The sequence below is a fragment of the Penaeus monodon genome, chromosome 5, assembly GCF_015228065.2.
Source record: "Penaeus monodon isolate SGIC_2016 chromosome 5, NSTDA_Pmon_1, whole genome shotgun sequence".
NCBI lineage: Eukaryota > Metazoa > Arthropoda > Malacostraca > Decapoda > Penaeidae > Penaeus > Penaeus monodon.
This window is the reverse complement of record NC_051390.1, coordinates 55,824,814-55,839,813: the sequence shown is the minus strand read 5'-3', so window position 1 is coordinate 55,839,813 and position 15,000 is coordinate 55,824,814. Positions and strand designations below refer to the sequence as shown.

Sequence of the window (15,000 nt, the reverse complement as noted above, 5' to 3'; positions counted from 1 at the left end):
TCATCATTACTATTGCTATTATCATCATCGTTATCATTGCTATTATTATCATTACATGTCATTATCACTAGAAAATTGACCTGAAAATTACTGCCATTATCATTATCATTATCATTGCTATTATTATCTTCATCATCATCATTCTAAACATCATCACATATGTCATTATCACTGGAAAATTGACCTTAAACTTACTGTAATTCTTGAAAGGGTACAGTACGCGTTTGGTGGATAATATTCAGGGAAGTTTGGAGAAATTAAATAAGTCCGTCCGTTTTCTCTGTATGAGGTACACTGACCAACCGAGGCCGTTGTGGTTGTGGTTGTGGTTGTTGTAGTGGTACTTGTGCTTGTAGTCGTGGTTTTAGTTATTCCCGAAGGCCCGCAGGAAGGAATGGGAACAAAGGTGATGTTAGCCGACCAACCGGTTAGGAAAGATGCCCTAGCTTTGAAGTAAAGAATCATTTCTCCTCCAACAGACTGGAACTCCTGGCCAGGCGAAATATCCGTCCCACAGAACCTGGGGGAAAGGGAGAGGATGAGAGAGGGAGGGAGGGAGATGGGGGAAGAGAGGGAAGGAGGGAAATTGGGCAAAGGAGGGAGGGAGGGAGGGAAGGAGGGAGGGGAGAAGGGAGATGAGAGATGAGAGAGAGAGAGAGAGAGAGAGTCTCCTTACTACCAATCATCAGCAAGATACTTGAAAAAAATAATATGTTCTCACCTAACAAACCACCTCAACAAAAACCATCTTGTCTACCCGGTAATATGGCTTTCAGAAGAACCGCTCTGCTGCCGACCTGCTGTTGCAGATAACTGCAGACTGCTCAGCTGCACTTGACTGCGGACAGCGCACTTGTGTTCTTGCCCTGGACATAGCATAGAGGGAGCATAGAGCATAGCATAGGGGCACCTAGGTTTGTTAACAAGTTAAAAGTATTTGGAGTGGACGGCGAACTATTCCTTTTGAAAAAAATATCTACTCAACAGACAAATGAGAGTAGTCTTCAAGGAAAACACTGCTTACAACAACATCAAAGCAGGTGGCCCTCAAGGAAGTATGCTGGGGCCTCTGCTGTGGAATGTCTTCCTTAATGACTTGCTCCACCTCATTCCTGAAGCTAAAGCATTTGCGGATGATGGAACACTCTCCTTTAGGTATGAGCCTAGGGAACAGGATGTCACCATGGAAAAACTAAATGACGGGCTTGCACAAATCTCGACTTGGGGTGAGAAATGGCAGGCCTTCTTTGCCCCGAATAAAACCCAGCTTATGGCTATCAAGAGGACAAACAATGATATCCAAGTTAACTTCAACGAGAAAAAAAATAAGACCACAAGAAGAAACTGAAATACTGGGCATCACATTCGACCCCCCCCCTCACCCCCCCCCCCCAAAAAAAAATAATAATAACAAAAATAAATAAATAACAAATAAGAAAAAGTAAGTGAACAAAAAATCACGTAGAAAGCTTGGCGAGAAGGGCTTCGCAAAAACGAAGAAAATCATAGACCCAGCAGTATCAAGTGAACCTCGACAGCCTTCAACACAGGAGAGACGTCCCTGGCTTGACGACGATGTTCCGCATCCATCGCCAAAACGTCCCGCACCTGCAGCCAATGAGACTGTACGCCCCATGAGAAAAGTGGAACGAGCGCCGCCGCACTGGAGGAACCTCGTTGTTGCACGGCGCACCACCAAATTATGGAATCTATTAATTTCTGTCACCGATCCCCCCTAACGGAAGCCGCCTTGCCACGGTGGGGGGGATTGAGGTCCCAATGATCTGGTGAGCCGGACCAGAGGGCTACCCATACTGGAGGGGTCACCAGTGAGGGATGAGACAAAATGGCTACCTGGTGCACCAATGCCTAAGAGAGGGGATGGTGCACCCACCCCTGGTTCATCTCATCTTGGACCAGGGAGAACTCTCCCACGTGTGTTTGCCATGCGTGGCATCCCGTATTACCAGGAGACAGGAGTCCTGGAGGTTGAGCGATGCTGCACGCTGCGCCCTGCAGCTAGCAATACACCTCTTTGGTCCTTTATTCTGGTTAGACGGGTGGCTTGATCAAGGCCCGGTCAAGTCAATCGGCTGGTCAAATATGGCTAGGGTCAAGCAGGTACTATTCAGTCTGTAGTGCATAGGTCCCGCGACTGCCATCAGTACTGCAATAGTGATTGCATATATTTCCTCATTACCCTTGTGGCTGTTGGGAGATTTTGAGCCCCAACTATAGATTCCCCTCGTTGGACTCCATGGTGGGTGAGGGGGTGAGGAAATGAAGAATTCTAATATGTATGAGTACTACAAATTTACAAAGATCAAGCTCTCTCCCTGACGACCTACGCAATCCCCCAACCATTCCCTCTGGAACATCACATGTTGTCACTCTGGAGCCTTTCCAGCTTCCAAAGGGCAAGAATGGGAATCGTAATGGTTCCCGGGCTCCCAAACCAGGTAAAAAGGGGAAAAGCCATCCTTAATCTACCAAGGAAATCTTACCTGGGAAATATGAAAGCATTTCATATAGTAGTGAAGACCATTGATGGTGTATCAATCATGGATCTTGATATTTTTGAAGTACATAGGAAAATATTTGAGGTGTGTCAACGTGATCCTCGCATCACCCCACAGCGAGATGGTAGCCTGATAGTTGAGGTTTCGTCACCAGATGAGAGTGACCGTCTGTGTGCGATATGCAACATCCCTGGTGCTCAAGTTTCGTGTTCTCCTCACAAAACTCTCAATCAGTGTAAGGGAATTGTCTTTTCCCGAGACCTGATGAGGTATTCTGAGAAGAAACTGTTAGAGAAACTAGAGAATTTTAATGTAGTAGCAGTAAAACGTTTTAAGAAGAAAGTTGATGGTTTGGAACAGTCTACACCAGCTCTCCTTCTAACTTTTAATACGTTGGTCCTTCCAGAATCAGTTAAGTTGGCATGGTACCACCTCAAGGTAAAGCCATATGTGCCCAACCCTATGCGGTGCTTCCACTGCCAGGGTTATGGGCATGGAGCCAACTCTTGCCGTTTTAAGGAAATTGGACAACAAGAATATGTGTAAAGTGTGGTATGACAGGTCATCAAGGAGATGATAACTGTCCAGGTCCAATACGCTGTTACCACTGCAAAGAATCTCATGAAGCTTCTTCAAAGCAGTGTAAAAGGTACAAATTTGAGAAAGAAGTATTGATAATAAGGAGCAAGGAGAAAGTTAGTTTTCCAGAGGCAAAGCGACGTGCCCGTGTGCTGTTTGCACAGCCAGGTAAATCCTTTGCTTCGGTTCTGGCTCATCCTCCTTCCCACCAACCCTTGCCCTCCAATGCTTCTTACACCACACACTCTGCCACTTGTTTTTAACCTCAGTCCCCAATTCCTGAAACTGCCTCTGGTGAATTCCACCAGAAACGGAGTAGGAGTGAGGGGTCTACTGAGGAGACTCCTCCCAAAGTAAGGTCTTTGGAGCCATCAGGTGATTGATTGATTATTTAAAATTATGTGCCGTGTCAACAGCTAAGGTCATAGTGGTGAATAGCTTGTAATAGAAATATTAAAATGTTTAAAACTTTAAAAATCTATCAATAAATATCTTACAAATAACAATAAATAGATTAAAAATCAAAGCATAAAATTATGCTCTAAGTGCATAAAATCATTGCATAAACATTATGCAAAATTTAAATTTATTGAAAATTTAGTCTCCCTAAGGAAATTAATAAGCCCCTCTATGTCACAATCTTCCCCAATACATTTTCAGTGTATATGGGGGGACAAGTACATACGTCCTTTGGTCTGAGAATGTTGCACATCTTTTCACTACATGTGCGATCGTTAAGGGCTTGCATCCTTCACAAGTGTTTCATTTTTAACCATCAGGGCCCCCATGAGTCAGTCTTGTATGCCCGATCTTAGTTTGTTAATACAACTTCCACTTTTGGGTTTGGGATGGATGCTAGTCGCCCAACTCCCAAGGTCATCTCTAATGTATCACAGTTGTTTCTGGAGGTATGCCTCCATTGTTCCCTCCATTTATCACGAAGACAACTTCTGATGCTGGGTTCGGGTCGGTGTGTGGGAGAGGAAAACGAGCATCACAATGCTGAGCGGCAGCTGCCTTGGCCTTTGATCAGCTCGCTCTTCCCACTGATACCAACATGCGCTGGCACCCAACATAGTTATCTTTTTACGTTTTGACATCAGTGCAAGCCAATTTTGAACCTCCCTCACTACTGGATGTGATGAGTTTAAACTCTTGTTTGCCGCAAGGCACTACGAGTCACAAATATCACAATAGAATATTTTGTAAGATCTCTAGTCATCTTAACTGCTGTGAGGATGGCATGTAACTCGCAGTAAAGATCGAGGCTGCTAGAGAAAGACTGCCAGATGCAGTCTTCCTTATGCTCATGCTGCAAAACCCACGCCATTTTAGATTTGAACCATCTGTATAAATTGCATCTGATCCCCGGTATTTAGAAATGTGCTAAAGAAATTTCTCTCGGACTTCTGCTTGGGATCTCCCCCCTTTTCCTAATTCCGACTAAATCCAGCTCGACTTGATTAGTCCAAGGCGGAAATTGGGGAATTCCAACGGCCAGAACCTTAGAGAAATTTAAATTAAGATCTTCCACAAGATTCCTCATTCCCTACCATAGGATAAGGCTATCCTCAAGGGGGTTGAAAAACCAATCTGGATGTAGGAGATCCTGGAATCCTTTGTAGTCTCGTGTAGTAAATCAGGTTCATGTATTCTCGGTGTAATGAAAGAAGTGGTTCTCCACTCTCAGCATACAGGGACTCGACAGGTGAAGACCTGAAAGCCCCAGTACAGATTTGAGAGCTTCTTTATGAACCGAGTCTAACATCCGTAGAGCAGTGGGAGTTGCAGATGAATAAGCTTCACATCCATAATCAAGCTTACTACGAATAAACGGTAAAGCCGCAGAAGCTATGTGCGGTCTGCACCCCAAGATAGATGTGAAAGAACCCGCAAAATACTAAGTGCTTTTGTAGCCTTCACTTTCAAACTGTTTGATGTGAGGCACCCAGTAAGCCTGAGCAAAAAATTAGACCTAAGTACTTCACCTTTTGGGGACAAATTGCAGGGGGTTTGCTCCTAAATAGAGGGAAGGATGGATTTTCCTCGTTTGTGGAAATGCATAGCCATGGTCTTGCTTGGGGAAAAATTGAACCCATGATATGTTGTCCACTGTACAACTGATTTATTGCACCCTGCATGTGCCCTTGCACATCCTGTAAGCTTCCTCCTAAAGCAGTACAGTGTAAAGTCATCCACAAAACAGATTACATGAGACAGAACTTGGAACAACCTTTACAATGCTTTTATAGCAATGGCAAACAAAGTCACACTTAAGACACTCCCTTGTGGGCCCAAAACCAGCTGATCTTCCAGGTTAGAGAAACTTTTTCCCACCGAAACTCTAAATTCCCGTAGCAGGAAGTTTTGTATGAAGGTAGGTAATGCCCCTTTTAAACCAATGTCATACAACTTCTTGAGTATGCCATGCTTCCAAGTAGTATCATAACCCTTTTTCAAGGTCAAAGAAGATGCTAAATGTGACGTCGCTGTGCGAAGGAATTCCGTATAGCAGTTTCCATCCTTACAAGTGCATCTGGGGTCGATTTCAATTTCTAAACCCATATTGATATGGGGGTCAGCACTTTTTCCCTTTTTCTAGCAGCCATGTCAACCTGAAGTTACCATTTTCTCCATCAGCTTGCAGATGCAGCTGGTGAGGGAAATTGGTCTGTAATTTCCGTGTGGAAGCGTCCTTGCCAGGTTAGGGATAGGAATAATTATAGACTTTTTCCATGTGGATGGCACTGTACCCTCCCTATATATCCTATTGAATGGGTCCAAAAAAAACTTCTGGGAGCTCTCTGGAAAGGGAGATATCATTTGGTATGGAATATCGTCACTCCTGGGGCAGTCTTATGCAGAGCTGCAAAGCAGAGTCCATCTCCTTGAGCAAAAAGGGCAAGTTGTATGGATTTCGCTGCAGTCCTACTGAAGAAACGACACTGGTGTCGCTTTCCTGTTCAGCCCGAAGAGTGGAGAATCGGGCGGTGTAAGATGCTCCAGAGGAGATCTCTGCCATGGATTTAGCTAGTGCATTAGCAACATCTTTTTTATCTGTGATGATTATGCCATCAATCTTAAAAAGCAGGTGGTGACAGTGATGTGCTCTTTCCGGGCAATCTTACGCACCTTGTCCATACCCATGCTAAGGGGGTCCCAGAGTTAATCAAGGAGAATACTGTCTCCATGACATCCGTCGGCCCCCTTTGCATCACCTGGCCTTGGCTTGGGTCTTTTGTAATGGATAAAGGGGTTACATCACTGGGGCGTCGTTTCAACTGCCTTAATGCAGCTTTTTTTGCTCTGACAGCTTGTTGGCATTCATCAGACCACCATGGTACCAGAGGCGACGGTAATCCCCGCTACTTTGGGAATGGATGCTTCTGCTGCAAGGTAAATTCGTGATGTGAAGTGATTAACAGCATCTTGAAACACACGGGAAAATCATTCACAGATCCATCCCAATACTGCATTTGATCTAAAAAGATTCCAGTCCGCATGTTCAATCGCCATCTCTGCACTCCATTTGGGTGGAATACCATGCACCTCCTCCAAAAGTATTGGAAAATGGTCGTTTCCATGTAAGTCTTCCATAACCTGCCAAGTGAAATCATCTGTGAATCAGGTGAGACAGTTGACAGGTCTATATTGGAGAAGTCCCAGTTTGAATTTGGAAAATGTGTGGGGTGTTACTGTTCAATAAAACTGCATCTACTCTGGGACAAGGACTCCAAGACCCTTCCTCGAGGGTTGCACAAAGTGTCTCCCAGAGGGGATGCCGACCATTGAAATTTCCCAAGAGTAGAAATGGATGTGGCAACTGCCCAAGTAGATCTTCCAAATCATTTTGTGAGATTATGTGGAGGAAGGTAGATAGATGAACAGTGTAAGGTCGTGTCAAGCTATTTCACAGCCCTTTACCTGCAGTGTTTTTGCAGGTGGATGGCCTGGAAAGGAATATCTGACGTACCATTCTGCAACCCTCCATGAGGTCCATTTTCCCTGGTCATAATCTCTTGTAGGCATACACAAACTGGGTTACATGAAGTATCAGATGTTGCAGTTCTTCCCATTTGCATGAATTCCTGACATTTCCCTTGGATTAGGGTATCCAGTCTTTAAACTATTTTTTCATAAGGTGTTTGGCAGCACCCGTGGTCAAGGTTTGCCCTACACCCTTTTGGCTGTCCCTTTCCAGGATCTTGGGAGAGTCTTTTGAGGGGTTGTTTACCGGTGGAATAGTTTCACAGGCTTTCTTTGACAAGCTCAGGATTTCTTTGCCCGGGGAAAGAACGGACCTGAGCTTTTGCTCAGGAGCATTCTGCCCAGCAGCAGAGGCCCCTGTGGATGTGGTGGCAGCGGAGCTGTCACCGTTGAGACCCCTGGAGCCCTTCCTGAGGCTCCAAAGACCCACCTTTAAAAAGAGTCTTTTGACAGGGCTCAGGATTCCTTTGCCTGGGCAAAGGGCAAACCTGAGCCTTTGCTTCAGGGGCATTCTGCCTAGCAGCGGAGGCCCTGTGGATATGGTGGGAGCTGGGGCTGTCACCATTGAGGCCTCTGGAGCCTCAACCCGATGGCTCCAAAGACCTTACTTTGGGAGGAGGAGTCTCCTCAATAGACCCTCACTCCTACTCCGGTTCTGGTGGAATTCACCCGAGGCAGTTTCAGCAATTGGGACTGAGGTTTAAAACAAGTGGCAGAGTGTGTGGGGTAAGAAGCATTGGAGGGGAAGGGTTGGTGGGAAGGAGGATGAGCCAGAACCGAAGCAAATGATTTACCTGGCTGTGCAAACAGCACACGGGCACGTCGCTTTGCCTTGGAAAACAACTTTCTCCTTGCTCCTTATTATCAATACTTCTTTCTCAAATTTTTACTTTTTACAAAGAAGCTTTATGAGCTTCTTTGCAGTGGTAACAGCATATTGGGCCTGGACAGTTGTCATCTCCTTGATGGACCTGTCTTACCCCACTTTACACATATTCTTGGTTGTCTATTTTCCTTAAAAAGGCTTAAAAAAGGGCTCCATGCCCATAAACCTGGCAGTGGGAAACACTGCATAGGGTTTGGGGACATATGGCTTTTCCTTGAGGTGGTACCATGCCAACTTAACTGATTCTGGAAGACCAAGTATAAAAGTTAGAAGGAGAGCTGGTGTAGACTGTTCCAAACTGTCAACTTTCTTCTTAAAACGTTTTACTGCTACTACATTAAAATTTATGGGTTTCCCCTAACAGTTTCTCCTCAGAATACCTCATCAGGTCTCGGGAAAAGACAATTCCCTTACACTGATGAGGGTTTTCTGAGGAGAACATGAAACTGAGCCCAGGGAGTTGCATATTGCACGCAGAGGTCACTCTCATTGGGACGAACCAACTTCAGGCTCCATTCGCTTGGGTTTTATGCGGGACACGTTTACAACCTCAACATTTTCTATGTACTTCAAAAATTCAAAGATCATGATTGATACACCATCAATGGTCTTCACTACTAGGTACTTACTATATGAAATACTTCATATTTACCATGTGATGTTCAGAGGGAATGGTTGGGGATTGTGTAGGCGTCAGGGAGGGGAGCTTGATCTTTGTAAATTTGTTTGTACTCATACAAATTAGAATTCTTCATTTCCCCCCACCCACCATGGAGTCCCAAAGAGGGAAGCTATAGTTGGGCTCAAAATCTCCCAACCGCCACAAGGGTAATGAGGAAAAAATATGCAGCCACTGTTACAGTACTGATGGCAGTCGCGGGACCTATGCGCTGCTGACTGAATAGTACCTGCTTGACCCTAGCCATATTTGACCAGCGATTGACTTGACCGGCCTTGATCAAGCCACCGTCTAACCAGAATAAAGGACCAAAAAAGGTGTGTTGGTAGCTGCAGGCGCAGGTGCAGCACGCTCAACCTCCAGGAAATCCTGTCTCCTGGTATTACGGGATGCCACGCACGGCAAACACACGTGGGAGAGTTCTCCCTGGTCCAAGATGAGGTGAACCAGGGGTGGGTGCACCATCCCCTCCCATAGGCCTTGGTGCACCAGGAAGCCATTTTGTCTCATCCCTCACTGGTGACCCCTCTAGTATGGGTAGCCCTCTGGTCCGGCTCACCAGATCATTGGGACCTCAAGCCCCCCCCACCGCGGCTTCCGTTAGGGGGGTTTTTGGATGTAAGGTGTATTCTTCTGCAACTCCCACTGTTCTCCCGGGTGTTTGGGGCTCGGTTCATAAATGAAGCTCTCAGAATCTGTACTGGGGCTTTCAGGTCTTCACCTGTGGAATCCCTGTATGCTGAGAGTGGAGAACCACTTCTTTCATTACACCGGGACTACATGAACCTGATTTACTATATGAGACTACAAAGGAATCCAGGATCTCCTACATCCAGATTGGGGTTTTTAACCCCTTGAGGATATCCAATCCTATGATAGGAGAATGAGGAATCTTTTGGAAGATCTTAATTTAAGTCTCACTAAAGTTCTGGCTATGGAATTCCCCAATTCCCCCTTGGACTAATCAAGGGCGTGCTGGATTTGGTCGGAATTTGGAAAGGGGAGAGATCTGAAGCAGAAGTCAGAGAGAGATTCTTCAACACATTTCTAAGTACCAAGGATCAGATGCAATATATACAGATGGTTCGAAATCTGAAAATGGTGTGGGGTTTGCAGCAGTGAGCAGAAAGAAGACTGCATCTGGCAGTCTCTCTCTAGCAGCCTCAATCTTTACTGCAGAGTTACATGCCATCCTTGCAGCAGTTAAGATGACTAGAGATTTTACAACCATTCTATTGTGATATATTGTGACTCTTGTAGTGCCTTGCAGGCAAAACAAGAGTTTGAACTCATCACACCATTAGTGAGGGAGGTTCAAGATGGTTGCACTGATGTAAACATGTAAAAAAGATAACTGTGTTGGGTGCCAGCACATGTTTGGTATCAGAGGGAATGAGTGAGCTGATCAGAAGGCCAAGGCAGCTGCCACTCAGCCTTGTGATGCTCGTTTTCCTCTCCCACACACCGACCTGAAATCCAACACAAGGAGTTGTCCTTTGCAATAAATGGAAGGAACAATGAGGCATACCCCAGAAACAAACTGCGAGAGATTAGAGATACCTTGGAGTTTGGGGGACTAGATCCCTCCTAACCGAAAGTGGAAGTTGTATTAACAAGACTAAGAATCGGGCACACAAGGGCTGACTCATAGGCCCATGAGGCTAAAAGTCAAGCACTTGTGAAGGATGCCAAGAGTCATTAACGATCGCAACATGTAGTGGAAAGATGTGCAACATTCTCAGACCAAAGATGTAAGTACTTGTCTCCCCCCCTATACACGAAAAATGTATTGGGGGAGGATTGTGACTAGGTCATATTTGTTTCCCTAGGGAGACTAATATTTCAATAAAATTTAATCATGCATAATGTTTATGGGAATATTTTATACACTCAGAGCATAATATTATGCTTTGATTTTAATTTGTTTATTGTTATTTGTAAGATATTTATTCATAGATTTTTAAAGTTTTAAACATTTTAATATTTTAGTTAAGGTATTCGCCCCTAATGACCAGCTGTTGACGCGGCAGATAATTTTAAAAATCAATCAATCTGTCACTGATGTGGATGCTCAGTTCTCACAAACTTTCAAAAGCAAAGCACATGTGTGGCTAAGAGATGATTTTAGGTAATATTAAATATTACGTGGCTGAATCAGATGAGGTTAGACTTTAAGTAGGAATCATTAAACATGAATTCCGTTAGTCTCTAACAAAGATTTTTGACTAACAAAGTCTAAAATATAACCAAATAGATGTAAATGTTTTACAATAAAGTATTGTAATAAACATACCACTGCCCTTCCGATGCACTAGTAGTCCTGATTTCCAGGCATCGTACCAACAGCCGAGTTGCTAACGCCGTCTATCATTACTTGAACCGCTTGAAACAGATCGAATGCCGTGAAGGTTAGCTTTACTTCATTACACTCGGGGGCGATTATCCATTTGACGAAATCCGAATCTGTGGGTGAAAACACAGTGTGTGTATGAGAGCATATCCGTACATGTATATATTTCTACACATAGTGAAAGATAGAGAGGGAGAGAGTTGGGCACACAGAATACAATCAGATGGCATCTGCTCTATACTTCTCTTATGACTGGGTTTCTAAGTACACCAAGTTTGTTTACTGGATCATTAAGTACAATAAGCTATCAAAACTTTAGTCAAAGTTATTTTGCAATTCTCGAAAATCCAAGTAACATTGACACTTGTTTATTATGGTAACTTGACACTTGTTTATATTTGTCCAATAAAGTGCATCTCCTGAAGAGATAGAGTTGCATTCTTTAGTATTTCACTTGTCAGTTGATTATATGGATATCAGAGACTAATACGAGGGTTCCCAACCTGGCTGACATGGATGCCCAGGGATACATTTGCACTATTTCAAAAGGGGCATAGAGTTTAAAAATGTTCATCAACATGGTTTTGCAAGTCCACATTTCCATTGTTGTTGGGTACTATAGGTAATCGAATTATCAAAACACCTGAACTTGATCTTCATAGTGTAATTGTTAATTTTCTCCCTTGTATTAATAAAACAGGCTCAAGCATCTCATTAGCATTAGTACACGTATTTAGTTATTAGTATGTCATTTCTTGGACTTTCACTCATTAGTCATGACCAGTGTGCTTAACAGATATCAAGATATTCCATAGATTCGCTTGCTTCACTTTCTTGATTTTATCAGTAGCAAAAAACCCTTAAGAATCATCAACACTGAGTTAATAATAAAATATTGTTGGATCAATATAGTTTTATAAATTTTTGATCCTTAAGTTGAAGAAAAGCTGTCAGAACGTCCAAATAGGTACAAATAAGCACAGCTTAAGAAGGACATGTTCTGATTTATACTATCTTCGAATGGAAAGAAAGTATAATAACACACACACACACAAACAAAACAAAAAACACCACTATGAGAGTAATGAACTGAGACTATAACAATACTTACCATAAGGGAAAGCATTAGGATAGTTCACGGTTGAAATAGTTTTCTCAACGGTGACGATCTCAGTGTTGAAATATAGGATAGCATCTGAAGAATATATAAATTTTGTTAAAATGGTATCATGATTTAACATGTGTGACTTTTACAGTGTCTCTTGAATGTTTGTTAGGAGCGCATCGCAATAGTTCTCTTCATAAAGTAAAGTATTCAGGGAGTAGTATTAATGATAATCTAAAGTCAGTTCATCTATAATGAACGTGACTGTCTGTGAAATAAAATCGTATAAAATATTTCATTTGTGAGACAAGACATTAACAGATGACAAACTGTGTGGGACCAAATGTAATGAAGTTATCAGTGCAAATACAGATCGAAAAGAGAAACCAACCATTATAGAGTGTATCAACAATCTCGCAGTTGCTCCCTGAAGTTCCATCAGGACACACACAAGTGCAGTCACTTCCTAAATAACCATTATTCTGACAGGGATCACTAGGTAGTCCGCACGTGATGAGGAGTTATCTGTACAGCCGTACATGGTGTTTACTAAGAGCTTGTCCATGTGGGAGAGGCCTTTGAGCTGGCCAATTTCAGCTTGGAACCTCGGGTCTTTGGTCACGATGGTATTGCGGCTGTTCAGAGAGAAGCTCTGTGGAAAAGGATCATGAAGACAGGATTTATATCAAGAAATATGAAGAAAACTCATGTTGGAACCTCGAATGCTGAACCCAGTCTTGTAGAAGTGTTAAACTTGGTCTTACAGATCGTGACCTCTCTCTCTCTCTACACACACAGACGTGTATATGTATTTATATATATATATATATATTCTTTATGCACATTCACACACGCACACACATATAAAACAATTGGAACTGTAAAAGCCACATGATTTTCCTGCGCATGTAATGCATAATTGAGGAATAGTCATACGGCACACCATAATTGTTGGTCGTCATCATGTCAAAGTTATAAAAATAACGATGACATGATGTTTTGTGGAGAATTAGGATGTGTTCATCTCGGTCTGACCCCGAATGCTCATGCCAAAAGGCCCAAGGCGTGTCCGATCCCGTGCACCTGACGGCCAACCTGCCAACGAAGGTCATGGAAAGTCAAAGTCTGAGTTGAAATAAGTTTTTTTTTGACTTTCGAGCGATTAGGGATTAGCTGTGCGTCTAAGTAGCGAAATTTGTGATTAGAGAACAGGTGTGCACGGAATTTTCGCTTTGCTAGTTGTACCTTCGACATGTCTATAAAAAACGACTTCTTAGCAAAAATTAAAACTCAAAAAAAATTCTAAAACGAAGCAAAGACTAAAATTCATTAAAAAAAACATTAAAAACTCAAACTTAACTAAAACTCACAAATCTCTAAAACTCTGAACGAAACAAAAACTCATAAAATAAAACCCATACAAACTAAACTCATCAAAAACTAACCTGAAGAACTAAAATTATAAAGACTACAACTCAAAAAAAAAAAAAAAAAAAAACTAAACTAAAATTCACTCCTAAAACTTAAATCTGATCTGCTTCCAGCACATAACGACAACCCTTCGTAGCACTGATGGCGCCAAACCTTTTTTTTTTTTTTTTTTTTTTTTGATATCAACATTCTCTCTATTTCCCTCTTTTTCCCTCTCCCCCCTCCCCTTTCCCCTCTCCCCCTCACTCCGCCTCTCTCTCTTTAACCCTTCCTCTCTTTCTCTTTTCCTCCTTCTCCCTTTCCTTTCCCTCTCCCTCTCCCTCTCCTCTCTCTTCCCCGTCCCCTCTCCCTCTCCCTCTCTCTTCCCCGCCCCCCTCTCCCTCTTTCCCTCCCCCTCCCCTCCCGCCCCTCATTAACTCACTGCCTGCTCACCCCACTGGGCCACGTTGATGATCTGTCCATCGCTGCCGCTGACCATTCCAATGTAAGAGGTACAGGCGGATTCGTGGCGGATGAATTTAATGCGTTCTCCAGTGCTGGTGTTCGGGACCTCGGTGAAGGTGAGGCAGGTGTTGTGATCCAGTGCTGGATGGCGCTCCGGATGGCGCCTTGTCAAACCAGGTTGGAGAGTCATTTAGGGATAAGTTCGCATGTACGGGGGCTTTTATATATATATATAATATATATATATATATATATATAATATATATATATATATCTGTTAGCGTTTATGTATATATATATATAATATATATATATATATATAATATATATATATCTGTTAGCGGTATGTATATATATATATATATATATAATATATAATATAATTATATATATATATATATATATGAAAAAGCCAAGACTCTTTCTTGACAACGGTACACTGTCAAGCAATACCAACCCCTCCTCAAAGGTATAGGGGAAAGTGAGGAAGCCGTTTACATCAGGCCAGAGTTTGGTGACGTCGTCGATCGCCTTTCCTGTTTAGGATGGCGGCCCGCTGCTCCGGGGTCAGGCATCGTGTCCCCAGTTTTTCGAGCTGGAAAAATAGCGAGCTTAAATACCACTTATATAAGGGTAAAATAACAGGAATAAACCCTTCGTAATCTTTTGAAGAGTTTAAAGGGTGTCAAATCGTATTGGGGGTGTTGAGATTACTTGTGTATTCTTTATTTTTCAGGATTCATTATTTGTTATTTAATCATGTATTTCTTATCTTTTATCATATTCACTATTTGTTCATTATTTGCTTATTATTTTTGTGTGTTGTTTTTTTTTTTCTCGTTTTCCTAATTTTTTTTGTTTTTATTGGCAATGTTTTATTTTTTAATCGTTCATTTATTTACTCTTATTTTATTCTTTTTTTTTCCTTCCTTCCAACTTTAAACTTGCTCTTGGCAATTTTTTATAATTTTATTAAATCTTATTTCGAGCTTCCTTTGGTAGGGGGGGGGGTCCAATCCT

The 15,000-nt window shown here is 42.6% G+C and overlaps 1 protein-coding gene across 1 annotated transcript in view; it reads right to left on the bottom strand.

The window, feature by feature from the left end:
- LOC119573597 (blastula protease 10-like) overlaps positions 1-15,000 on the bottom strand; it is a gene marked incomplete at its 5' end in the record, with an annotated part of 44,917 nt that overhangs the window by 4,332 nt on the left and 25,585 nt on the right. The window contains one exon of the mRNA XM_037920807.1: positions 196-520. Coding sequence (XP_037776735.1) covers positions 196-520 — 325 coding nt within the window. The remainder of the gene's footprint in view (positions 1-195; positions 521-15,000) is intronic.